Source organism: Lissotriton vulgaris, chromosome 6 (genome assembly GCF_964263255.1).
Source record: "Lissotriton vulgaris chromosome 6, aLisVul1.2, whole genome shotgun sequence".
Lineage (NCBI taxonomy): Eukaryota > Metazoa > Chordata > Amphibia > Caudata > Salamandridae > Lissotriton > Lissotriton vulgaris.
In genome coordinates this window covers 1,729,547,445-1,729,574,228 of record NC_141694.1, presented here as the reverse complement: position 1 = coordinate 1,729,574,228, position 26,784 = coordinate 1,729,547,445, and the positions used below count along the sequence as shown (strand labels likewise).

Here is a 26,784-nt window from a genome sequence, read left to right as displayed (position 1 = left end):
CTGCTCGTTGTCACCTTCACTTGTGTTGAAGTCTTGGTGCCGAATATTTCTGCTCTGTCACATCATCGTAGTGCATCCATACCTGGACAATCTTCTGTCTTATTATGCTCAGGTGAATAGGGATATGCAGGTGGTGAGCCATACTCTTGAAGCTTGGTTTCCTGGTGAATTTAGGGAAGTCTCTAGACCCCCCCACTCAGAGAATGAAGTACTTTGTGGCTTGGTTCAGAACTAATCTGGGAAAGTTATTTCTTCCAATAGCATGAAGAGGGTATGGAAGAAACATCTGACCATGTTGATTTCAAAGGAATGTGTTAAGGTAGCAGTGAGAGAATGGCTTCTGGTCCAAGGGCATATTGTAATTAAAGAAACATAGGATGTTCTCATTTTCCTCAGAAGTAATTGGTGACCCTCACTCCTTCATATGTTTTTGTGATTTCTTGTAGGCAGTCAAGGTGTTCATCATGTCTTGGGCAAGGATTTAGTTTGGCAAAGACGTCTCTTACATTCTGCAAAATTGGCTTCTGACTTGGAGACTCTCATCCCAGTGATTCAGAACATTGAAGATGACTTGACCTGGTGGCTAATTCCCTCTATTCTGAATGGGGTACTTGATTTACTCTCTCTCCCTGATCTGATAATCCTGGCAAAACCTAGCAGCAGTATGGGTTGGGAGACAATACCTGGGGAATAGCAACCTGGGAGGTATGGTCCCATCAAGAACAGCTTCAGCCCTCCAACTGCAAACTTGTTATAGAATTGCAATTTGTGGTTTGTACAAAAGAAACTGCATTTTTGCTATCACAAATGTCTCAGTTTGGTGAATTTGGCCGTTTGCAACCACAAAAAACGCTTTGTACATATGGCCCACTATTCTTTGCTTTGCTGCCATCAAAATCTGAAGATATTTGAGGACAGAATTGTTGAAACTTTGGGTCCTCATTTTCTTCCAAAAATGTATTCAGTGTTTCATAGTGAAAAAGAGATTGTTCTCTCTTCTTGGATGCTGGGCTCCTCTTCATGTTCTGACTCACTATTACGCCTTTTAGATGTTGTACGGATAGCAAGGTTTTGTCTATCAAGGACTGTTTATTTCAGATAGAATGATTCATTTACTTTGCTGTGGCTCACAGGAATTGGAAGCTAAAATGTCTACTCATAGTGGGTGGATATAATCAGTCATCACTCTAGCTTATTCAAGATCTAGCAAGTATCTTCATGATGATTCTGCCAGGGGTATTTCTGTTCTATTTAACCTCCTATATTGTCCTGTGCCCAGACCTACTTTTCTAATAGCAGAGTAGCGGAGATGAGTACAACTCAACAATCTCTTAGATACCTCTTTCATACTGATTTAGTATGGTAGTAGTAGTTACAAGGTTTTGCTCTCTGTTGTCTGTCGCAGAAAATTACAGTAATGATGCCAACGTATGTTTATCATGGTGGCTATGAACATATTGCTTGTGATGGTACCCACCATACTCTTTCAACGTGATTTAGAACTTGTACCAGGGTTATTTCCACTTACCGATGATATATTTCTAAATTGTAAAAATATACTTGAAAATTGTCATGTTGATAATACAAAAATCAAGAACATTGATTTAAAATAAATTCTGGCAGGAGTATGGCTGTCACTTGGGCAGAAAGGGAAGGTGTTTCTATCATGGACACATTTGCAGAGCAGCCACTGGGGCTATATTTTCTACTTGGATATCTCATTGCAGGTTGGCTACAGCCCAGAGTTCTGAATTATGTCTTGATAAAGAGACTATGTCTACGGCAGCTTCCTTGTGACAATTCCTTTTCAGTTTGATGACAAATGTCTCTGTTGGTTTTTATCACTAGGTTGTGGTAATAAAAGTTATTTGGTCTTCCTTTACTTAGTGTTGATTTTGGTGGTATGTTTTGATGGGTTTTGTGGCTATTATGCCAGAATGAAGGTGCACTGCTTGTGTTATAGCCTCAGATTAGTAAGGAATGGGAGGAAGAAGGAGATCAGGAAGTCATTACATACAGGTAATCAGGATTACTCTTATCCTTACTTCCTCATCCCAGTACCAATGACTCTCACTCCCTCCCTACTTATGAGCATTCAAGAGCCATTTGATGAGGAACCTGGCAATACAGGAAGTGATGTCAGAGGGCAGTGGAGGCACAAATGTTGTGCCACATGGAAAGATCAAAAAGCTTTGGGAACTGGTGAGTAGTCATTGGAAACGAGATAAACCTCAGTATAGTAAGTACTGGGTGAGGAAGGAAGAATTGGAGCAATGAAGATTAACATTACATGATACAGGCATTAGGTCACAAGGAAAGCAGAACACACTGACAAAAAAGAGACAAATAATATAGGTTTTCTCTATTTGTATAAACAACACTGTATTTTAAAATTATATTTAGAATACTGTTTCCCAAAGCAGTCTTTATTCTGCATTTTTTTACAGAATTGAATTGTTATTGGCAACATTGCAAAACTGTTGGGAGATGTTGAGTTAGAATGAAATAACTATTATAATAATGTCTGTAAACTCTTAATTTAAATGAGCAGGGCCAGAGTATGTGGCACGTAGTTGGCCACAACTGATCAGGTTGGTGGTAACATGTGCTGCTAGTGATGATGTTTAGTGGTGTCCGTGAATAGGTTGGAGGAGCTCATCATGCAATTTGCAGGAGGATGCTTGCTGGTTCATTGACGGTGGGGTGCAAGACATACATGGTAACTCTTTACTGAGTGACCACTTCTGTCCGTGGCAGTGAGCCAACAGTGGGTCTTTCTGCAAGAAAACTGCCATGTAGCTCAGGGGTTAAAGGGGCCAGCTGCACTACAGTATGCCACTAGCCGAGGGTGATCCGGTAGTCTAACTTGTGGCCTTCTGTGTTGCAGGTTCAGATTCTATGCAAAAAGAACAATTGATGGACATAATGCAGAACAATGTCATACATTCACCCCAGTAGAGAGATCTGGGCCTGAATACTTCGTTTTTGTGCTCACCATGCCATTCCAGTTTGGACCCAGCCATATGCAAATCAGTCTTGACCCTGCGCCCAAATGGGAACAGTCCAGCCCGAACTGCCAGGCCAGGTCCTCCCTGGACTGGAAACAAACATCCTAGGACCGGTTTTGGGGTATCACCCCTCATCAGCCAGGATAGCTTGAATCCAGTGGCAAAGAGAGAGCAAGGGACCCACGTCTGAGCATACCCGTCCCACTCGGGGTGACAAATGCAAAAAGAACAATTGATGGATAGAATGCAGAACAATGTCATACATACACCCCAGTACAGAGATCTGGGCCCGTCCATCAATTGTGTGTCTTTTGCAGGTTCAGATTCTGACATCAGATGCCCTAGAGCCTAGCTGCCTGTGAGGAAAGCTGTTGAAGCAGAAGCCCTAAAGCAGGGCACTGGCTGCACTGGACACTTACCTGTGGAGGGGGAGCTGACCTCAAGGGGGGGGGGGGGTGCTGTGTTTAGCAATAACCTACAATTTAAAAGCACTTTCAACAAAGTTCCTTTTGCATCCAGTTTTTAGGCAGCAATAAAAATATCAAGATAACTCTTGTGATTAATGTTCCTGCTAGAGAGAGCGAATGGAGTTTTGTCTAGGAGGAGTTTTGACTCAACATAAAGTAGTGCAGAGGATTAATGTGCCAACTGTAAAGAACAGGTACTGTGCAGATCATAGATCTGTATTTTATGTGGATAGCTGAGTGGATTACTGCTTCTGCCACAGAGATCCTGTTGTTACTGCCGTTCATAAGATACAACCTTCATATAGAACAGAGACTATTACGAACTATCATCAAAGAGTTGCATGCAAACTGCGTAACATGTTTTTTTCCCCAGTCTTTCATTATCTATGCCTAATGTTGCTGAAAAGTGTTTCTTTGAGTAGATATACATTCTTATAAGTAAATTCAGCCTTTACTAGTGCTTTAAAACAAATAAAATGCATGTGAGAGAGTGGCTATGGAGTGATATGGGGCACTTTTGCCTGATGGTCGTGAGGGAATCCGAGAAGGTGGTCATATGTGGGGGGACACCACAAATGATTGTCGCACCGGGCGGCAACAGCGCTCAAGCCGGCTCTGCCAAAAGATATAATTCATTGCACTTGGATGAGACACTAATCACCATGGCATGCACAAAATCAAACCAGAATCAGTCGCAGGTAAGCTCTGTGTGTGACATTGTGCCAGTGTATTTCTATATAGTGCAGATCGTGAACAGTAAGGGTCTGGTAAATGGACTTTCCGCTGGTGGTGATTACAGGGGTCTCGCTTTGATCTAGCACAGTTGAAGGCATTGCTCTCCTCGATCCTGTGCTAATTTACAGCCTGTAGAGGGTGCAGGTTTTATGATCTCTTTGGAGGCGCTCTGTGTGCTTTTTGCGTTCTTTGCTCTGTCTGTTGTACCCAATAAAGAATTTGCGTTTTATCCTCTCTGCACATAGGGAGTGAGTTACATGTCTGCCAGTGTGGGGTCAAGTTGTGTGGTCCGGTCAATTGCACCTCAAACCATGAGGCCTTCATTATGAGTGTGGTGGAGTGGGATCCACGAGTGGGTGGAGTCACTGCGGTGGGATACTGCTCTGACGTACTACAAGCAGTCTGGTGTTTCTGAACCTAAACTTATTGTGCCCAAAAACAGTGGATCCAGTGTATCAATTGTGGATCCAACACTCTGTGTATCGGGTGTGGATCCAACACTCAGTGTATTGGATGTGGATCCAACACTCAGTGTATTCGTGTGGATGCAACACTCCGTGTATCGGTATGGATGCAACACTCAGTGTATCAGGTGTGGATCCAACACTCAGTGTATCAGGTGTGGATCCAACACTCAGTGTATTGCGTGTGGATCCAACACTCAGTGTATCAGGTGTGGATCCAACACTCAGTGTACAAGGTGTGGATCCAACACTCAGTGTATCAGGTGTGGATCCAACATTCAGTGATTCGGGTGTGGATCCAACACTCAGTGTATCAGGTGTGGGTCGAACACTCAGTGCATCAGGTGTGGATCCAACACTCAGTGTATCGGTGTGGATCCAACACTCAGTGTATCGGGTGTGGATCCAACACTCACTGTATCAGGTGTGGATCCAACACTCAGTGTATCAGGTGTGGGTCGAACACTCAGTGCATCAGGTGTGGATCCAACACTCAGTGTATCGGTGTGGATGCAACACTCAGTGTATCGGGTGTGGATCCAACACTTTGTAAAATCTCGGCTGAAGAGGAGCGAGGGCTGAGGGCTTGAATAGCCTGGCCTTGGCCACCTTCTCAGCACCATGTCAGAGCAGGCAGCCTCCTCACCCGGATAGCCCTCCCTGCTCACTACCACTGCCCAAGTCTGACACGTATCGCCTGCTCGGGTAAGGTGGTAAATATCAGCAGGATAGTGCCTGCAATTCGGAAGGCATTTAGATTTCCACCTGGTTTTCCTGGGGATGAAGAGTTGTTTCTCATTCCGGAGACTATGACTTGCATTCTATGGATTATGGTGCAGGGATGCCACCAGAATCCAGGGTATCGGGCCCTCATTCGTGTATCTCATTTCTAAATCCAGGCAACTCGTCAGTAATGCATGACTATCAAAAACAGGAGTGAGATGGTGGAGAGGCATCAGCATTTCACCACTACAAACAAACTCAGTGCACAGCCACCCTTGTGTGTTTATGCAAGGATATCAATCATGATGGGTCTTCCTTGTTAGCATAAAACCCACATACATGGGTAAAATTGCATCACAATTTGTTTATTGATTTGGACATCCTGTTGCTTGAAAGTAAATTCCGACACAGTCACTGGAAGGAGGAGGGTGTAAAAAGAACCATCATGCAATCCTGCAATACACGGCTTACCCTTTAGTATCCATAGTATTTCCCTATCTACCCTTGGTCTCAGGGGTTATAATGGTAGCAGCAAGAACCTCTATGTGCTTAACTGTATTTTCCACTCATTGAGGGACAACTATCACAATGCTGGTGGTGAAAGTATGTGCTGTGTCATATCAGCTACTCCTGAGTTTTGGTGAGTACACATCTATGTGCTGTGGCACATTTTGCATTTTTTATCACTGTGTTGAGCAGTAAATATAGAAGTAGACTAGTCAAATACATCCAAAGTTAGTTAATTTTTGCTGAAACAATAACGTACAACTCAATTCAGTTTCTGCTTTACTTTGCTGTGTGAAGGTAAACAATTATTGAATTCTCTACACTCCTCAGTAATAGATACAATAGTCTTACCAGTGCCAAAGCTGTCATATACTTAATTTTCTTTTTTTTCTAGCATCCTTAATGCATCAAATGTATTGTTTTAAATATTAATATACACCTCAACATATTTGTGGGGTATGATGAAGCCCTTCTCTAGAAAGGTTTTTATATCATTGCATAAATACACAAAACAACATTTTGGAACATGAATATTCATATAATGATCATTAGAAGACTGAATAATAAGACCATAGGGCCTGATTACGATGGCGGTTGGACAAGCGTCCGACCACCATCATAGAGAGATTGGGATCGATCGACAAGTAGTCAGTTCGATGGAGCAGCGGGGAGGCGATATCTAGGCAAGGCAGTGTCCTTGGTGTAAGTGTGACTATAGGCACCCTTCCCACCCGTTCTAAAGCTCATGGGGCATTGCCACTATTGAGAAAAAATTACTAAATAGAATACCTAGTGGGTATTGTATCTTGTGCATGACAATTTGCCTTTCACGTAGTAACACTACTTGTATATTTATCACTTTTAATATTCATTCACTTTGTACTATTCTTTCGACATCGTCTCGACATTTTGATGAGTACAGAAGGGATCTCTCTTGGACCTGAAGAAGAAGCCTTAGTGCTTTGAAACATGTTGAGATACTTAGGAGGGATTGCCTATTAAAGCAATATACCTCCAACCTACCCTTTTAGTAGTACCAGCTCCACAGAATGTTAAAGTTTTTTAGTCCACAAGAGCCAGGTACTTTTTAACTCACTACTTCACTCACTCCTGACCCTTCAACTCACTTTCCTACACAACACATAGTTTCAATAAATCAGTGCTCCCCCGTAGTAGTAGGTCGTAGCACGCCCCGTCCCGCAGCGGGACAGGAAGACCCCCATGATGAAGCATGACACGAAGGGCCCTTTTAGTGTGTCAGGGGTATTTAAACAAACACGCTGTGCTTCCAACCACTGTACGAAACACACACAACCTGTGAGTACATAATTCTGAATGTATCTGAGGGTGGATCTTTGTGTTTTTGAAACAGTTCAAGAGGAGGACGTATCCACCTCCAGTGCTCCTTTTTTGGACACTACCTCTTCACTCCCCTTTTTGTTTTTGTGACCTCATTATTATGAGCACGTTTTCTATGTTCCTGAATAATTATCTACAACTGCAGAGTCCAATGTAGACCAATCCCGAAGAGCCAAATCTATACCAGGATAATTACTGACTATGTAAATGAGTTTCATTAAGATTCAGTTTATGTAATATGTCTTAAGCTGGTTTCCTGAAAATACTGCATAGGTCTGTACCTATTAGAGAACCTTCTACTACAATGTAGATTTTAATTTGATGCACATTGACCATTGAATACAATAGAGACAAAGAACAGAAAGTTTAATCTCTCCAAGTCTGTCAATTGTTAACCTCTTGTGTTTGTGCTCCGCAGGTGATTGCTGGTTTATGGCAGCCATTGCATCTCTCACCTTGGACCAGGATATACTCTCACGTGTGGTTCCTGAAAACCAGAGCTTCCAGAGGAATTATGCTGGGATATTCCACTTCCAGGTACAAATTTGCATTAAGAGTATAATTTGTGGAATGCATGTGTGCACATTGCCAGTTCCTTGCACGTAAAGACCTTAAGGTCCAACACGTAAAACGTCATGGCTTAGCCCAGCATTGAAAACAAAGTCATAGGTTTTATTGAACAGGGCGTTACACTTTTACTGGATAGCCATCTGATTGAAGAATTTGTTGATGTAATGAGACCCTTTTATTTCAGATGTTCACATTGTGTCCTTGTGTAACGTAACTGGTGCTCATGTAAAGCGCTCCAATACCTTCGGGTCAAGTTCACGCTAAATAAATCTGCAAAAAAAGAAAAATTGAGCACAGAAAATAAGTATTTATTCTATCTTGGGAATTAGTGTACAACTTTGGTCCAGCAGGGCCATATCTATTCCACATTTTCAAGATATCCACTTACTATACAAATGATTCCTATTAGGAGTCATTGTATGTAAACTGATTTTGTGTCTCTCCTTAAACTCTGATATGGATCCAGCTCTCCTGCATCTACGTTGGAAACCACTGATCTAGAATCATTCTAAAAGCTCCTAATTTGCTTTGCGGAGAAAATAAAGAGAAAAAAGGAATCCTTCTGATGTAATACCAACTACTTAGGTTGCAAAGACCAGTAGATCAATAATGAGAATAGGAAAGACGTAATGAGTGACCTCATGTCTAGTTTGCAGCCCATTAAAAGTATTTTCTATCTCTGGTGGGCAATGCAGCTCCTAGGGAAAGTAATAAACATATCGCAGTTGTTGATTAACATGAGCCCTGCTTCTTGGTATCAAAATAATTTTTTAATGAGACTATATGCAGAATAGTTGTGGTGCTTTCAGGCTCAAGCAAGTAGTTAATTCCTGCAATGATACACAAAGAGATCCACATATGAAGAAGAAATCACACTATCTCACTTCAAGGTCGGTGTCCCTTCCTTGACCGTGCATAATGTCAACTCATGACAATGGTAAGTGTGCACAACGAATGTGAGTACAATTGGAATTGAGCTGTTTCATCACTGTGGGCATGTGACTCATGAGACTTTATGACCAGAGACGCAGACTTTGGAACTGGGGAATTGTGTGCGAGGCTTGGCGTTGGTTCATCATCCAATGATTCTTGTCAAATTGCTAAACCTCCCCATGCCTAAAAAGAAATTAATGTGAGCTTGTGAATTTAACTTGTCCTCATGTAAAAGCACTCCAACACCATCAGGTTGAGTTCTCTCTATATAAAATTTTAGAGAAAACTCATCTATGAACAACCAGCAGCTAAGAAAGGGCCTTTTGTATAAAATAGACATAGCAAATACAGACAAGATACTGGTCTACAATACTTGTCTCAGTTCTGAAAGGGAATGATTCCTATTACTAGCCATGAACAATCTGTGGATCACTGACTGAATGAGGCATTTATTGTGGAAAATAGCTAATATTTAATACTCGCATTGTCATTGGCATGTCATCTTTGGTAGATGTTCCATTGCATTTGGTGATATTCGGTGGCAGATATTTCCTTACAAGTATGGAATGGTCTATGATATTTTTTGCATAATCTCTAAAATGTGAACTTTGCAAGATGTTTCACTGCCTTTTATAAGTGGTCTTTGGCAGAACTTATTTTACCATTGTGAAGTAGATGTTTATTATCCATTGAAAGTGGTCTTTAGTAGATATTTTCCAACTGTTAAGAATTGTTCTTTGGTGGAAGTTTTTTGTCATTTTTGCATTATTTTAGCTACTGGGAAGTGACTTTTGGTAGATGTTTCACTGCATTCATCCATGGTTGAGTTCCATTAGAGGCTGTCTTTTTTAGATGTTCTCTTGCTATTACGAGTAAGGTTTGCTAGATGTTACATTCAGTTGGGGATAATCTTTAGTAGATATTGTAATGTAATTAACATATATTGAGTGGCAGGCATCTTTGCATTGTGAAGTGATCTTTGCTAATGTACACTTGACACTGAGAAGTGATCTTTGGATTCATTGGATTTTATGGGTGGTCTTTAGAAGATATTTTTCCAATATGAAGTGAGGTTTGGTTGAAATTTCCAATTCATTGGATTGTGGGGTTTGTGGCAGAAGTTTCTAATCTTTGGAGAGGTTGTCTTTGGTAGAAGTTTTCTATGAAGTGAGATGTACTTGTTCATAGAAGTTTCATATCTATTAAGAGTTGATCTTTAGTAGAGGTTTTGGTGCAGTAGGTGGCGGACTTTGCTCGAAGGTTCTTTAACATTCAGAGATGCAGTTTGGTAGAGGTTTTACCATTAAGAGGTCATCTATGTTTAGAAGTTTCCTTATCACTATTGGAGGTCTTTCAAATATGCTTACTTGATTTTGACTGGTTGACTTTGGTAGATATTCCCTTGTCATTGACAGTTGTTTTTGGTAGGCATATTGTTGAATTAGGAGGTCAAATTTCCATCATAATTTCTTGAATCGAGTAGCCGGCCGCTGCCTCGCCTCCATCATCTTCTGTTCCAGCATGAAGCAGGAAGCACACACAGGCTCCCCTAAGCCAACAAGACTGTCGCAATGCAGCGTTGTGATTGGTCTGAGCACTATGGTTCAGCACTCAGATAGTGTTATTATCATTTTATTTTTCGTTTTCCATTGCCCAAAGAGCAGTGGGGTGGCGCTTCTCCACCTTAGCGGAGGAGCCTCCGCTGGTTGAGAGATGGACGTTGGTAAATGTGTCCTTGTCTTTGGAGATATGTTTTTGGAACATGCTTCTCTGAATACTGACACATGTAAATAACCAGGTTGCCTTACCTCTTACAGTTCTGGCAGTATGGAGAGTGGGTAGACGTTGTCATTGATGATCGACTTCCCACTAAAAATGGGGAACTACTATTTGTACATTCGGCAGAAGGAAATGAATTCTGGAGTGCCCTGCTGGAGAAAGCCTATGCAAAGTAAGTATGATTTAAGGTAAAAAATTAAAACAGAACATAAACACAAGAAGGGCTTACAGTGTTTTTGATACTCCCAAGAATTGCAAGTCACACTGTTTTATTGCACTTATGGCTTCTGACATTTGAGTGAAGTACATTTGAAATGGTATGCCTTCGAAAGTGCTCAGAATATTGTGGCATAAGTGATCATGTTTGGCTCTGAAAATCGTGTTCAATACCAAACCCTGTATAAGGACACTCTCTATGAATTTAAAAGACACTGGGCTTCCAATAGGCTGTTGTTCTAGCGAATCAAGCTTGGAGAAGAGTATTCTCAGCATGTTATGCTGCATTGCTTAAGAATCCACAGAGTAGAAAATCCATAGTAATGGGGCACTTTGACTTGAATGATTCACTCAATAAGAAATACATCCTGCCTGATTTAGGGCTAAAAATGTAGATTTAAAATCTGTTGAAGGAAACCTTGCTCTATTACTAAAATTCTGTCATGTCAACAGTGCTTTTTCCCATAAGGTGTCTGTTTTCGCCATGCCACTGGTAAATGTTAGATTTTCTGCTACCACGTGTGGGCACTGGAAGTATATGCTCAGAGAGGATGTTCACTATCTGCATCTTCCTGACATGCCTGGTGTTTTTACCTGGATCTTAGGGTAATGCTGTGTGCTCTTCCATAAACAATTGCTCTCATTACCATACAGTGTTGCATGGCATCAACACCACCAAATATGCAGGTGGAATGGTTGCCATATCCCACCTGGCCACTTTACCATCATTTTTTTGGGCGTGGACATTCAACATTATGGACCAGAGGGTAGAGTCAGCTGATGCTCCACCCGTGATAGATTTGCCATATAACCTTCATTTAGGGCGGTGGTGCATGCAGGAATTCTGTTCTTCTATTGACTACACTCAAAACAGGGCATTAGTGAAAGACGGACCAGCTGTTTGAAACCAGCTGAAATTTATTATTGCATAAGGGGAGCCAATGAAGATGTCAATGGTGTATTATTTATTTAAATTCTTGTAATAATCTAGCCCTTGGACACTTACAGCATGTGCAGTGCAGGAACAGGTTACCTTGGCTCAAAAGTAGTGGATTGCTTCTCTAGCTTTAAATGATGCCAAGTCTATCTTCCTCAATGGAATGCACATGAACAGGTCCTTTGTCGGCTCCTGGTTAGATTATGCAAATTCATTGTGCCTGAGAATTTCTAAGGAGCGTATTCTAAAACTACAGATGCCTCAAAATGCTGGGGTCAAATAGGCAATACAGATAACATTAGGGGATGATGTGTCAGAGAACAAAATAAAGCTACTCTGGCGAAATATCAGATTGAATGTAGGTGCCTTCCAATTCTCCCTCAGTACTCTCACGGATGAGCTGCTCACTAACTCCAGCATTCAGCCCTTGTTTACTTCTGTTCTATACATTTCAGTTATGGAGGCCTCTGTGAGTGGTGCTGATGGAATGTAGATACAAAGATGTAGTAAGAACTGAAAATGTTTATATTTAAAGAGTGAGAACATCTGTGTGTTAGGCTGAGCATGGAGGTAATGGGGCTGGGTAGGTTTACGCTGCCATGAACTAGATATAGGTTAGCAGGTGTGAGAGCTGGTAAAGAAGGATGAGCAAGGAGGACTCTTATCTATGTCAAATTTACCAAATAAGAAAGCTGCACAATTTAGGACATATTTATGATAAAGCATAAGGAGGTTAAGGATCCATGGTGTTTTTGTTTTCCCACAGGTTGAACGGATCCTACGAAGCCTTGTCGGGAGGCTCAACAGCTGAGGGGTTCGAGGATCTGACAGGAGGGATCTCAGAATTCTATGATTTAAAGAAAGCTCCACCTAACCTGTTTCAGATCCTACAGAAAGCCCTGAAAGCAGAGTCTTTAATTGGCTGTTCTATTGATGTGAGTCACTGCCCCTTCTATGCCCTCTCATAATCAATGGTTGAATCCAAATGATATATTCCATGATGTTTGTGTTTCATTATATCTAGGGCTCCCAATCTAAAAAGGGACTCCGTTTGGTCTCAAATAGTTCCTTTTGGAAGGTTGCCTTGTATCCACCTGCACTAAAGATTTGGCCACTTTGATAGATCTTTCTTTTCAGAGCTCTCCCTTTTAGTTCAATAGTACATACATATGCCACAGGCATATTGACACTTGAGAGGGCTGTGCAGCTTAATGCCACTCTCCAAAAAGGCATCAGGCAATACTAGACTGTGAGTATTTAATAAATGTCAATGTTGTACTATTATCTGCCTGGATACTCCACTGACTAACGTTGCTCCAACAACAACAAACCTGTGACTGATGATCACGGAAACACAGATGAAAACATGTAAATCTCACTGACAAAGAAAACGATATTCTCAAAGCCAGTATAACTGACTTGTGATACTGGGAGACAGGCCTTTTGGCTTAGCCCATAATTCCCCACACCCAGCCCCAGATGAACACAGTGCATGCACACAAACTGGCGAACTTCTTGGGATCATTTTTAAAAGCTTCAAAAACACCATCAGTCCAAGATGGCTGTCGAGCATGTGTATGCATGGTGGCTATCTTGAAACTGTTTTTGAAAGCATTCCAAAAATGGTACTGTGTGTGGGCATGCATGTGAGCACATATTCGGCAACAATATTAGAATGTTTTTTTCTTTTGCTTTAAGAAATATCATTCTAATGTGGCTGCTGCTCTTGTCCATGCAGATCCGCATTAGCAGCCAAAAGGCTAGAGCTATGTAAATGCTTGTTTCTTGATGAGTTTTTCTAGATTTGGCTTGAGACTGATTAAGGTGACCTTCCTGGTATGGTTTGGACATTGCATCCCATATTTAGGATATTAAAGTGTAATCTGCAGCATGAAAGTTCATGATTTGATTAGCATGTATATGCCTTGATCTCTAATTGTGATATACATATAATCTTGATAGGGTTTGTCAATTCTCTGTTCCTTCCCTGCAGATCACCAATGCATATGAAACTGAAGCAGTGACGAGTCAAAAGCTGGTGAAGGGGCACGCGTACTCACTCACGGGAGCCGAAGAGGTAAGGCTGCCGCCTCCAGCAGCAATGCGCTGATCCAATGCTCTCCTTGGGGTCTCTCTCCGTCAATCCCTCGCTTCACGTGTCAACGTTTTGAGTATTACGTTAGGCACTTAAACTGGCCACACCAAATGATATGGAAATTAAACTGATCATCTAAAGGAATCCTTCAAAAAGTGATGTGGCAGGACTACTAAACAGCAACAAGGGATTTTTGAGCTTGGGTACCTCAGCAGTGCTTTGAGGTGTCTGAGAAATAGACATATTACAACATATCTCAGGGAAGAGTAGAAGTGGTAAACAATAAAACATCTTTCAATCAATAATTAGCTTCGAAGCTGGACTTTCCACCTCTAGCCCAGCTTGTCTAGTTTGCTTTTACCAGTCTAAACATGTATTCCCTGTGTCTGGCCTGAGGCCTGAGGTTAATGGCCTCTTGGCCAGTTAGCCCATTGATCGAAGAATGGGCCTTCCCATTCATGCACCCATACATTTTGGTGCATTCCCAGATTTTCTAAGACTTGCAAACCTAGGAATGCGTCAAAATGCTACGTCTTTCCATGTGAGACATAACGAGGAGAAACATCTTTATTTCTCATTTTTATTTCCTCTTTCCTCGTTGAGCTGCATTCTGTAGCACACATAGAAAGAGGAAAATGCAACAAAAAGTTGCTTTTGTCTAGGAAGGTGTTCTTTCCTGCGAAAAACAATCCTGCTTGTAACGTAGGCACCCTTGTATGATGGTGCAAGGGTGCATGTGTTGGCGCAAGACAGCACATAATGTGAAAGAGCAAGCCGAGAGCAGAAATGATCCACATCTTTGTAAATATGAAGCATTTCTGCTCACTTCGTTTCACGCAACACAGCGCAGCAACTATGCTTGCTGCCTGTGTTGCATGAAAATTTAGTAATTGTGCCCCCAACACCCAAATGTAAGGAAGCACATTTAGGGCCAGATGTACGGCCATTTCATTTAGCACCTCGCAATGTGAGACACATGGCGAGTCGCAAATTGCGAGGCGCTAAATGAAATGTACAACAGTGTGTTTACCACTGTTTGCGATTTCCAATGGGGTTGCAAATTGCAATGCTCATTAATATTAATGAGCATCTCGCAATTTACGAGCCCATTGGGAATGCCAGCCCTCCCAGGGCTCAGCAGACCACCATGTCTGGGACGGTAAACATCATTTACCATGAAAACTTTTCCCAGCAGGGAATTACAATGGGGTTGTCACAACAACTGCGTTGTAACCACTCATACCATCACTCTGCAAGTTGGAACAACAACTTGCAGAGGGGGCTGAAGGTGTTTGATTTGAAATCCAACACCTTTTTACTGTCCGCACAGACCTGAGTTGGAATAGTAACTTATACTATTCCGTCATCCAGCGCCCCCCTCCGCAAGTCGTTGTTACGACTTGAGGGGTAATGGTATGCCTGGTTACAACGCAGTTGTTGTAACAACTGCGTTGTAATTCCCTGCAGAGAAAAAGGATGCATAAAAAAGCGGTACAGTGGTCTGGGACTGCTTTTAAATAAAGCATTTTTGTTTTTTTTAAATGCAGCCCATTTTCCTTACGGAAAATGGGCAACATTTTGAAAAAAAAGAAATTAAACGTTTTCGTTTCATTTTTTTTTAGGACAGGCAGTGGTCCCTGGGATCACTGCCTGTCCTTAAAAAAGAAAATTCTGCATGCATTTGCAAAGGGGAAGTGGTGCCCTCTGGAGACCTTCCCCTTTGCAAATGCATTACCACCTACTTGAAGTAGGTGGTAATTGCAAGTGTTTTGCAAAACATGTGTACATGTTTTTGAGACTAGCTATTTGGAAGGGAACACCCCTTCCAAATAGCGAGTCGCAAAACCTATTTAGCAAGTCGTAAAAAAATTGCAACTCACTAAATAGGCCATGTACATGGCCCAATAGGTTTTTGCATGTGGAAACGGGTTCGCAAAACCGTTTGCGCATGCAAAAGTGGGTCGTACATCTGGCCCCTAGTCCTGAATGAAAATATCTTTAGAACAGTAAGAGCTTGAGGTTTTTTTATTAAATATTGCCAAGGATTTAGTGATGGGCGAGGCAGACGGGAGGGAGTTCCCAATTCTGGTTTCTCTGCCTAAGAATGATTGAGCCTTTTTACGTTCTTTCCTGCATTTGGGAGTTTCTAGTTGAAGCGTTCCCGTTGGCTATCTGGCAGGATCAGTTTGTTCGATATCAAGGAGTGGCTCCATGCATAACCTTCTGAGTGACACACAATGCTTTAAAAATTGATCTAGCTTCATTGGAGACCCATTGAAGCATAAGGGAGGTTGGTGTTATATGGTCAGATTTGCTACTTCAAGTGGTAGAACAATCTGTACCTGTAGCATTGCTTTAAGAGAAAGATTTGGGGACTCCGGTCAGAAGAGAGTTGTTGTAGTCAATTTTGGACAGCTCGTTGGGCTGAACTATGTATGTATGGTCTATTGATCTTCGGTAGGAATGAAGTGACAAATCTCACCTGGAACTGTGCACTCTTGGCCACGGAGCTGATTTCAGATTGAAGAGTCTTTTTTTCCAGAATCACACATAGAAATATAGGCATAGATGCATCAAGGTAAAATCCGCTCGCAAAGGGGCAGATTCTCAGAATCTGCCCCTTTGCGATCGGTATTTTTGCATTTGGGATGCATCATCCCAAATGCAAAAATCGCAAATTAAGAAATCGCAAAATTGCAATTACTTGCATTTAAGGAATTCTCAAATTGAGATTCCTTAAATGCAATGCATTAAAGTAAAAAAAAATAGCGATTTCACTAATAGGGCTCGCAAATTACCATGATGTTGAACTTCATGGTAATTTGCAAAAACTTTGAAAAATGGACTAAAGTGCATTTTTCAAAGTTTCATGTGGCGCACACACATGCCCTAAGGGCATGTGTGTGCACAACATATGTGAACAGATCAATTTCAGGGGTGCAACAGACACCCCTGCACCCTTGAAATCGCATTCTCAATTTGCGATTCGCTAACTGCGATTCGCAAATTGAGAATGTCTTCCCATTCATTCCTATGGGCCTCTAGGCCCATAGGAATGAATGGGGAGGTATTCCTTAATTGCGACTCGAAGTTAAGGAATTTTAAGAAATCGCGATTTTTTTAGTGATTTCTTCATGCATAGCATTTTGCTATTCCTTATTAGCAAATCATTATTTTTCGATATTAAGGGATATCAAAATGGGTTCTTGATGCATCTGGGGGACAGTGCTATCAATGATAGCGGGTTTGCAGTGAAGGATAATAAAAGAATCACTCCAGTGCACAGACGTGAGAGGGTGAAATAAAAAGGAACTCTGATTTAGGGGGATTTTATTTCAGATAGTTGGCAGTCATCCAGAGCCATACGTTTTCAGTGTAAGTGAATGGAGCCAGGCACCAGTTGGCGATAAGAGATAGGGGTAAAGCCGTGTGCCATCAGTAAAAGATTCTGGAGTTCTTGAGCAAAGCTCTACGGTTGTAAGAAAAGGTTGAAAAGAGTTAGAGCTAAAACTGAACCTTGAGGAACGCCCTGCGACAAGGAGCTTTGAGATACAGCTGCCAGGTTTCTCCTGTTCGGATTGACTAGTCAGATAGGAAAAGAACCAACTGAGGTCCGCGCCCTCAAAACCCATATGTTATCTGTGAATACTTATAAGACTATCATAGTTAATAGCATCGAAGGCGGGGGATAAGGCAAGTAGAACAGGAAGGCAACCAGACCTGGCCTGGCCGTAGTGGGCACTGGGTGTTTTCCCGGTGGGTCGGAAGGGTGGTGAGGCTGGGTTTGGACCGGTGGCGGACGTTTTTGGTAGAGGAGGCCGGTTTTGCAGTAGTGTTGCAATATCGCCCCCATACCAAAAGCAGCTTAAGTGTTTCCCACCAGTATTCCTAAACCCCCCACCCACCCACCTGGCGGCCGGTCAGAATTAATTGCCAGGGCCGGTTTGCATCCCCAGTCCGGCCCTGAAGGCAACAGCTCCGAGCAGCTCTTGTCTCCTTGTACATTACACGTCCTCTACCACCCAGTAGCTCAGCAACACAACATTTGGAAAAGATTTTAAAAAAGGAAATATGTTCTGGGTTTCCACAAGAATGTTACCAGTTGTTGTTGATTGTTATCATCATAAGTAAGGAATAAGGTGGCTTGGGCATTTTGCCCATGTATATCATTTTCTTTACTTATTCTGCTTTTACAGCAGAGGAATTGGTTTGTCGTAATTGACAAATTTTTATGGTTTAATTAACCACAATATAAAAAACTTTCAGATTTCAGATGTACACGAAAAATAAAGCAATCTCCATAAAAGAGTGCTATCTATCTCTAATTGTGCCATTAAAATGTCAGAGGACAAGCTAAAATGGCAGTTTTGCCATTTTCTTGTTTGATTTGGTTTCTTACTGGCTTAATCAAAGTATTAAATAAAAGCTATCCTTTACTCCCAGATTGTTTGCACAAAGTGTGACGTAAAGACGTGCGAGTGCCACCTTGTTCTAGACACGAATCCAACATGTTTATAGTTGACAAGATTCATTGATAGATAATTCACAGCATCAAAATTAGAAATATGTATTTATCATTCAGCTTTACAAAGTGTTCCACATCACCTTAAAGCAACAACAGATTAGGTATGGGCGGAAAATCCGTTTCGCTCGCGGATTTTGCGGATTTTCAGGAAATTCGCAATCCGCGAGATTCGCGAATCTCCCGCAAAATCCGCAAATCCGCGAGCAGCGGATTTTGCTCGCACTGCTCGCACTGTTCGCGTGAGTTCGCGGCTTCCCAGTACAACTTCGCGCCCCGCGAATAAGTGCTAAATTGCAGAAATACGATCTTAGCAAAACTGAAACTACTTGCCAGGTTCAAAAGTTCAGGCTCATCATTAGTAGCCATTTCCTGTAGTGCTTCCTGAGGGGCCCCTCCAGAGTTCAGTTGCCAGTTGCAACTATTATGTGACCCTGCTCTGAACCTCAGAATAGTTACACATATGCCACAAAGGTCCTGAATTACAGCTAAGGGAGACAAGCAGGAGCCAGGCTGGAAGTTAAAATCCATTAATCAGCCCCTAATTCATTATTGTCAGTTGGGGCAGGGCAGGTGTTGTAACTAATTTTGCAACAATGAAAGCACTTAGCAAGTGCAAAAGATCACTAATCAGGGCGCACTAAGGAAGCAGGTGCCAGCTAAAAAAATATTCTGTGACACATTAATCAGCCCCAAATTAATTCAGGTCACTTGAGGCAGGGAAGGTGTGCTTTGCTTTGCCGAAAATAATGTACACTGGACAACCAGAGGGTGTGGTGATGAAACAGAGGGTGGCATGGGTGGGCCAGAGGGTGGCATGAGTAGTCAGAGAGTGGCAGTGGTGACAGAGAGTGGCAGTGATGAAGAAGAGTGTCCCAAACAGGCTGGACACGTAGAAACAACAAGTTCGCAAAACTTGCGACCCGACAGGTAAGTTCGCAAATTGCGAAATTGTAAAAACCCTCGCGAACTGGCAGAAACACGGGCGAACACAAAAAAAAAAATCCGCAAATTCGCGGGAATTCGCGGATTTTGCGGATTGCGAGTTCGCAAATCCGCAAAATTCGCGAACGCGAGATCCGCAAAATTCGCCCATGCCTACAACAGATCATTAAGTAATCCATCACAGGGTAGCTGTCAAAGGGCATTTAAAAAGATTGATGCTAGGCACCAACCTTCTTCAATCACTATCAGTGTCTGTGCTACTGGAGTGTTCACCCAGCAACAATGGACATAACTTCACCTGCTACAACATGCTAGGGGTAGCGTACACACTGACCCCCAGATGACGTCACAGGAAGTGACATGCTATGAACTTTGACACAGGTGGCATAACAGGAAGTTATGGTATGTGATCACTAAAGGTAAAAAAATATACTATTAGTGATAATGAAAAAAGATACTGAAGTAGATGAAATGGCATTTTAGATCTCATCCATATTGTGATTAGCCTCCTGTCAGGATATGTCAGTGACCCAATCATGAAAAGCCGGTAACAGAGGCATCATAGGCCAGGGGAAAAGAGATTGTAGGCCTGCTTTAGTCCTTATATTTATAAACAGATTCAGATAACCAGTTACATACAGCCTCAAATGCTCTGCTCAGGCATAATGTCATTTGGTTTACTCACAAAAAGAAGTAGTAATGTAAACTTCTCACTTATTAAGTTTAAGTGGCATGTGCTACGTGTGGAAAAACTGCCCGCATCCACAAATGGTGGCATGCTTCATCATCGGACTTGCTGACTGATACCCCAGCGCAGACCAACGCCTGGGGTGGAGCAAAGGGAAGGGGAAGACAATACAAACATAAACATAATAAGGTATCCACAAATTAAGGGGCCCATTAGGATCACGGACGGACTTGCGTCCGTCCGCGACCCCTGAGTAGGAGGGAACCTCCGCAGGGCCTGCGGAGTTCCCTCCTGTGAAATTAGAATGTGACTGCCACCCTGGCGGTCACATCCTCTATTTTTACCATTGCGGCGGGTGCGGCTTCAAGCTGCACCCGCCGCAATGGTAAAAATGCATACATTGCAATTGTATGCAGAAAGCGTCAGGCACTGTGCGGTGCCTGGCGATTTCTGCATACAAATTATGGGGGGGTACCATAGGTACCCCCCCATGTGCACCCCCACCCCCCCTTCACTGCGGGTGCCCGCAACGGGCCCCCGCAGTGAAGTTCCACATGCTTTTCCACGGCAGAAAACCCGCAGCGGAAAAGCATTCTAATATGGCTGGCGATGTCTGAGAGACACCGCCACCATATTAGAGCTTTTCCGCCACGGTTGTAAGCCAACCGCGGCGGAATAGCAGCGGACTGAAACCAGGACCCACCAGCCATCCTAATGTGGCGGTGGGTCTTTGGTGTGTCCGCAGCGGATTTTCCGCATCCTCCGGGCCGGCGGTGGCTTCCGCCGGCCCAGAAGATGCGGAAAATCCGCAATCCTAATGAGCCCCTAAATGTGCAGATTGTGAAATCTAAAACGGACTCAGATATATCCGCCCTTTATGCTTTATTCCGGGATTATCCGGCTAGGGTCAAAAAGAAGAATGAGATGGTGGTGACAGGGATTTTTAGCATGCCCCTCGCCCCTCCTCACTGCATACTTGTCAACATGTTTGAGCCTTTATTTAGCCCTCACAAGGGTCTACACAGCTTTCTTCAGGACCTTTGATCCCATAAATATACCCCCTCTGTCCTACCTTGATTCTGTAGGTGTGGGTAAATGTCCCTTTTAGCCAGGGGTTATTCAAAAACACACTTCAGTGATATCCGTGGATGTAAGTATGACTAATATGATACTAAAAGAAGCACAGGAAATCAAACTTTCTTAAAATTCACTGGATGTAAGAACTCTACATCCTGGTACCTTCCGTTACCTTTCACTGGCACATAGATCAATTATACTTCACCTTTATTCCTAAAGCTCGGGATCAACATATGTCCCTCCTTTTTCAGTGGTATAATGAACCTCCAAACATTGTCGGTTACTTTATTCCAGAAGCTCGCCTATATTATAATCTTCCTTGAGGCAGTTGAATCACTGATATATACTTGTAAGGCACTTACGGAGTTTCATTGTCGTATGTGTTCAAAATGGCGCGGGAGAGGCTCCCTGTAGTCACACACTATTTACATTAGGAGACAATAAGTTTAGTTAATTTGCAGTCGTAGGGCTTTCCTCGTGTCATTATTATCCCATAATTCCTATGGAGCTCGTCATTATAAAAGTGAACTATGCTGTATTATCGCACTCAAATTGTGTCCTAATTACACAAACACTCCCCCCATCGGTCCCTCCCCGGTGAATCACTTGAATATTCAGGTCTCTATTCCTCTATGTTTCGGATACTGATTGTTAGTGGTGCTCAAGATTGTGTATGTTCATATGTCCTGAGCACCAGAATGAGTGATCGGGTCTTACCCCCTGGACTCCTTACTTTGTCAAGGTTAGACTGCTGTCCTGGCAATGCCCTTCTTACGCAGTGTAGCTGCTGGGCTGTCGGGTCAGCCGGCATTCCTAGTGTTTCTCATTCGGTCACGTGGTTCATCCAGTGCACGTGACAGGAGGAGTCTCCAAAGCATTCAATACTCGGTCTGGAGTAGTCAGCCATGTGCACCCGCCATCTTCAAGCCGAAACAGGATATATTCCTTTTTAGTAGATCAGCCCTTGTAAAATAAGTCTCCCATGTATGTTCAGCTAATAATTTGCTTTATTGCTGTATGTTATATGTATCGCTTCTTTTTATACTAGTGAAGCAGAGAGAATATTTAAGTGTAGTTCCAATCGTTGTTATAACAGTAACGCCAGATTGGGATATGTTTGATATAGTCTGTGTTACTAGTTGCCTCAAACCAATCTCAAATGCCTGAGAAGAATGTCCACATGCCAAGACAAAGCCTACACATGCCCAGGCACACTCTAAACATCAGTGCTGTCTCATTAGAGCTTCAACACCACAACCGCTGACAACCACCGAGACCTCCATCCCCACAACCACCATCCGCACCAACCGTCTGCTCTCCTGAACCAACATCATCGACGACGACACCATCAAGATCATGAACACCATCCGCTCTGGATCTCCGTCAGACCCAAGCCCGCACCACATCTTCAACAAAGCCAGCAGAGCCATCACACCCCATCTACGGAAAGTCATCAACATCTCCTTTGAGACAGTAACCTTCCTGGAGTGCTTGAAGCACGCAGAGTTCAACGCCTTACTCAAGAAACCCAAGGCGGACCCCAAGGACAAACTTCCGGCCCATCTCCCTGCTCCCGTTCCCAGCGAAGGTCATCGAGAAGACCATCAACAAACAACTGACCCACTAGCTTGAGGCGAACAGCATCCTGGACCCTTCCCAGTCCGAGTTCCGCAGCAACCACAGCACCGAAACTGCCCTCATCGCCGCCACTGATGACATCAGGACCCTGCTAAACAACGGAGAAACAGTGGCCCTCATCCTTCTGGACCTGTCAACAGCCTTCGACACGGTCTACCACCGCACAGCGCTGCGAGGCCTCCGGGTATGTATGCGCTATATAAATATAATTTTTCATTTCATTTCACTACGAACACGCCTCCATGAACTCACCCACCTGTCGTCTGCATTGTTACTATCCAACAGAAAAATGCAATAATACCTAAACTCATAAAATAAAGTCCACTGTAGACCCCTTTCCAAGTACTGACCAACTTTGTATGACTTGTAGCAACATTCTAGGAAGAGTAGTAGTGGATCCACCACACCAACTAGATGCTTCATGTCATTCAACGAGGTTCTAAAAGAGAGATGGCAGAAGCTCTTGCTGAAATCAGAGCGTAGCTCTTCCCCACACTCGGCAGAGGCCAGCAGCGGCTATGATTCTTCTTGGTCTTTATGCAGTCTATGACGCCACCAACCATGTCAAAGTGCTATTCAGACTGATTGAACGGTTTGAGATGTCCGGAATCGATGTAAAGTAGACCAGTTCATTTCGGTATGGTTTCTTTTAGGAGCTGTCTCTACTAGTTTCCATTAAACGATGTGCTCTGTTAGCGCCGGGACACTCTTTTTGAGTAGCTGCGCGCTCTATAAATACGTTATAACATAACATAACATAACATAACATAACATAACAAGGTTGCCAGATCACGCTGTGTCAAGGGCTGTCCTTTCCTACCTGCATCCCCCGCCTCAACTACGGATCAGCACACGATTTACTTGTAGGTGTTCTCCGATGACACACTAATGGAGATCCGCTAATAAAATAACTCAGAGAACTACTATAACATCAGCATTTGTCCAGATCATATCATGTGCATGATAAAAGAAAGAGCTCTTTGCCTAAACCGAGCAAATACAATGAGAAGACACCTCCTATCTGCCATTTCAATGGACATCCATGCCGGGGCCTCCTCTGACTACCCCCACAAAGCTAGAAGTCTGGGATCACTGTTGCAACTTAATGCATCATCCCCAGAGTTCCAAGTCCCTGCTGCTCAGCCAGCACTTGAGGTCATGTGGAATGTTGAGAGTGTTTGAGTGGGATTGAATCATTTGAAGATATGGGCTGAGCAGCAAGGATGCTGCTCCTGGTGAGGTTTAGCTATCTACTTACTTGCTTATAACTAAAATTGAATAAACCTTCTTATAATCTACACTATGGCTACTAGGCAATCACCTGCGAGTCAACCCTCTCATTCAGCAGTAAAATCATTACATGGTTAATAGTGTCTTTAATGCTATATATAAGAAGTCTGGCCCTAACTGATTAAACAATAAGAGGGCTTTAGCTAACGAATTTGGAGGCAGTGGGTAATGAATACATATAAGGTGCCTACACAGTTGTACACCTATGAAACATAGTGCCACTCACTTCATACACAAATGTATGCGCTAGTTCATAATCTGTTGGTACTCTGAAATAGTGACTTCGAAAAAATGATGGAGCCGTTTGTTATAATTATATGTAACTAAAGGGTAATGCATTCAGTGGGTCACTACAGATTTCACAAAACAAGTGGATGCTAAAACATTTGTGCATGACTTTTGCGATGCGCAGATGCATAGGACATGAATCACATTGATAGGATGTAACAGGGTCCAGAAGGCCAGTGGATCAGTGGACTAATGCATCTACTGTGTTTGACCCCCATGGTCCCTAATTTGTATCCCAGCACGTCCACTCAGCTTTTTATCCTTCTGTGTACGAAGAAATGAGCACCACTGTGTGGGGATAATAATCATCCGCTATTGCAGCGTGAAGATACCTTTCAGGGTGGACGTGTTCTTTAAAAATGCACATTATGTACCAAAAAAGTTTTTGCTGTTTTCTATCCATATTGTCAGAACAAAAAGGATATCCACATATGTTTCTACTCATGTATCTATTGATTAAGTATACTTCAAAACTAAACTATGCCAACGTTTCGCACCTTATAAATTGGTTTGGGGGGTCTTCATCAGGCGTATGTGTGAAAATGAGGTGAAGTGACCATATGTGGGTGTCTGTAAGCTAATAAATATCAGTCAATTTAGGATATGTTGAAAACTGTAAAATGACCAATATATGAATGAAGTTCTCACAGGTCAACAGAGAGCATGCATCCACTGAAGAGAGTTTTTAGGCTGATAGCTCAGCATGTTTGTTTCTTCTACTTTTGCCATTTTTCAAATGAACACATATATCATAACTCCTTGTTTGCTAGCAGTCTGTCTACTTTTTATCACTTTAAATGCAAGGGTGAAAGGTTTACTTGCAATCTAAGCAAACACTGATAGACGGAACATGTTTACCTGTACAGGACCTCAAACTTTGCCTTATTAAAGCATGCCATCATCTTGATCCGAACCTGGTCTGTCCTTCTCATGATATGACCACTTGTTTCAGATCTTCTGATGACAAACCAGAGCGACTCTCTCTGTCCTCCTCGTTCTTGTGCTTCTTTCTTTTGTCTTTCTCCAGACTCTCATCTTTCCCTCTGTCAACTGGGCCTCCCAGCCTCTCACTTCCCAGTCCCCACCTGAACCACGCTCCAGCTCCTTTCTGTGCTGCTGCTTTTCTGGAGTTAAATTTAGAGACTCCCTCAGAAGCAAGGCCTCTACTCCTGGAGGCAAAAGAGAAAACCAGGACCCAACGCAGAACCCAGTGGTAAGCAGGGACTTTGCATCCTGTGCTTGAAACGTGGATAAGACCAGAGTCCTAGTTGAGTGTGCCAGGCAAGCATCAGACACAGGCGCAGTAGTAGTTGTTGAGTCAAACCATGCTTCCTGACCCATCGAAGCAGTGTTCCATCACAAAGCATGCAGCTTTGGGGGTTCTAGTCAGCGAAGGTGCAAGCCTTTGCCAGAGTCCTGGACATTGAGTCAAATCGCACAGCAGGCCCAACCTCCAGCTTAAAGTTCCCAATTCAAGATCTCCTGGTGAAAACAGAGAACAATGAAAAGCTGAATGGTGCTGAGTGTGCAGTTTGAAACCTATGAATCTCCAGGCAGGATAAAAATGGGATCTCAAAATATAATAGATTCAATCATAGTGAATAAAATACAACCTTGTATAAAATGGAACTTATCATTTGGAGTGAGGCGTTTTTGGATTTTGCTGCAATTAGGGATGCTTCTTTCAAATCCCCTTAAGGGGAAATGGTACGGAATCTCTGTTGAATGTAACCTCTGTCAACACGTTATTCCAGATTTGAATCACCTTCTTTTTGTCTGCCCAGCACTCCACTTACCACAGCGAGATTGGCTGAGGCTAATTTACCTACAGTTGTCTATACAAACCACCCAGGAAATGAATCAAGCACTTCATAGTCCCCGAAATGAAGGAGCCGATTTACAAGGACTGGCGCATCTCTGCATATTAGCAGGGATGTGCCAGTAAAGATGCGACATGCAAAAATACCCTTGCGCCACCACAGATGTGCCACATTTACAATGCGGCGCACAGTGGCGCAAGGATTGCCAGATGAGTGTTACATTTTTTGTCGTAAGGGCAGCGCATTGCTGGAGTCATGTTGCAAGCGTGATGCAACTCCAGCAATGCTCAGGGGTGGCCTGTTCCTAACATGCTGCACCACTCCTTATGCCTGCTTCAAGCAGATGTTGCTGCATGGACTTCCTAACAGGTGCAGTTGTATGTTGTAGGTAAAGCTTAGTGTAACTTTGATGGGGAAGGTCTGAATGTGTCCACCCACACAATGAAGAGGTTTTCAATTATTCAAAGACATAAAAAGGAGTTGCATTGTTTAACAACCTCAAAACAGAGTGCAGATGCATCTAGGCTGTTTAGTATGAATCCAGCCTCCTTTGTTAATCTTTCTGAGCAGCAGCTCCCTCTGGACTAAGGCTAAGCGCAACGCTTAGATTTATTACAGTGTGTCTGCCCAGCGGGTAAGCTTTCATCAGGATACTAGTTCTTCTCAGGCTCTGCACCCACAACTCTTGGAGCAAGTTCCTCCCCAGACAGGGCCATCTCAGGA

At 42.9% G+C, this 26,784-nt stretch overlaps 1 protein-coding gene across 2 annotated transcripts in view; it reads left to right on the top strand.

Moving 5' to 3' along the window:
* The window catches only part of CAPN8 (calpain 8), a 204,115-nt gene that overhangs the window by 90,206 nt on the left and 87,125 nt on the right, over positions 1 to 26,784 (top strand). Inside the window, exons 3-7 of one of the 2 annotated variants that reach the window (XM_086927960.1) lie at positions 7,682 to 7,800; positions 10,584 to 10,717; positions 12,465 to 12,633; positions 13,692 to 13,775; positions 25,269 to 25,454. In XM_086927960.1, the coding sequence (XP_086784086.1) occupies positions 7,682 to 7,800; positions 10,584 to 10,717; positions 12,465 to 12,633; positions 13,692 to 13,775; positions 25,269 to 25,454 (692 nt within the window). The remainder of the gene's footprint in view (positions 1 to 7,681; positions 7,801 to 10,583; positions 10,718 to 12,464; positions 12,634 to 13,691; positions 13,776 to 25,268; positions 25,455 to 26,784) is intronic. The other variant, XM_086927961.1, reaches the window with a different exon arrangement.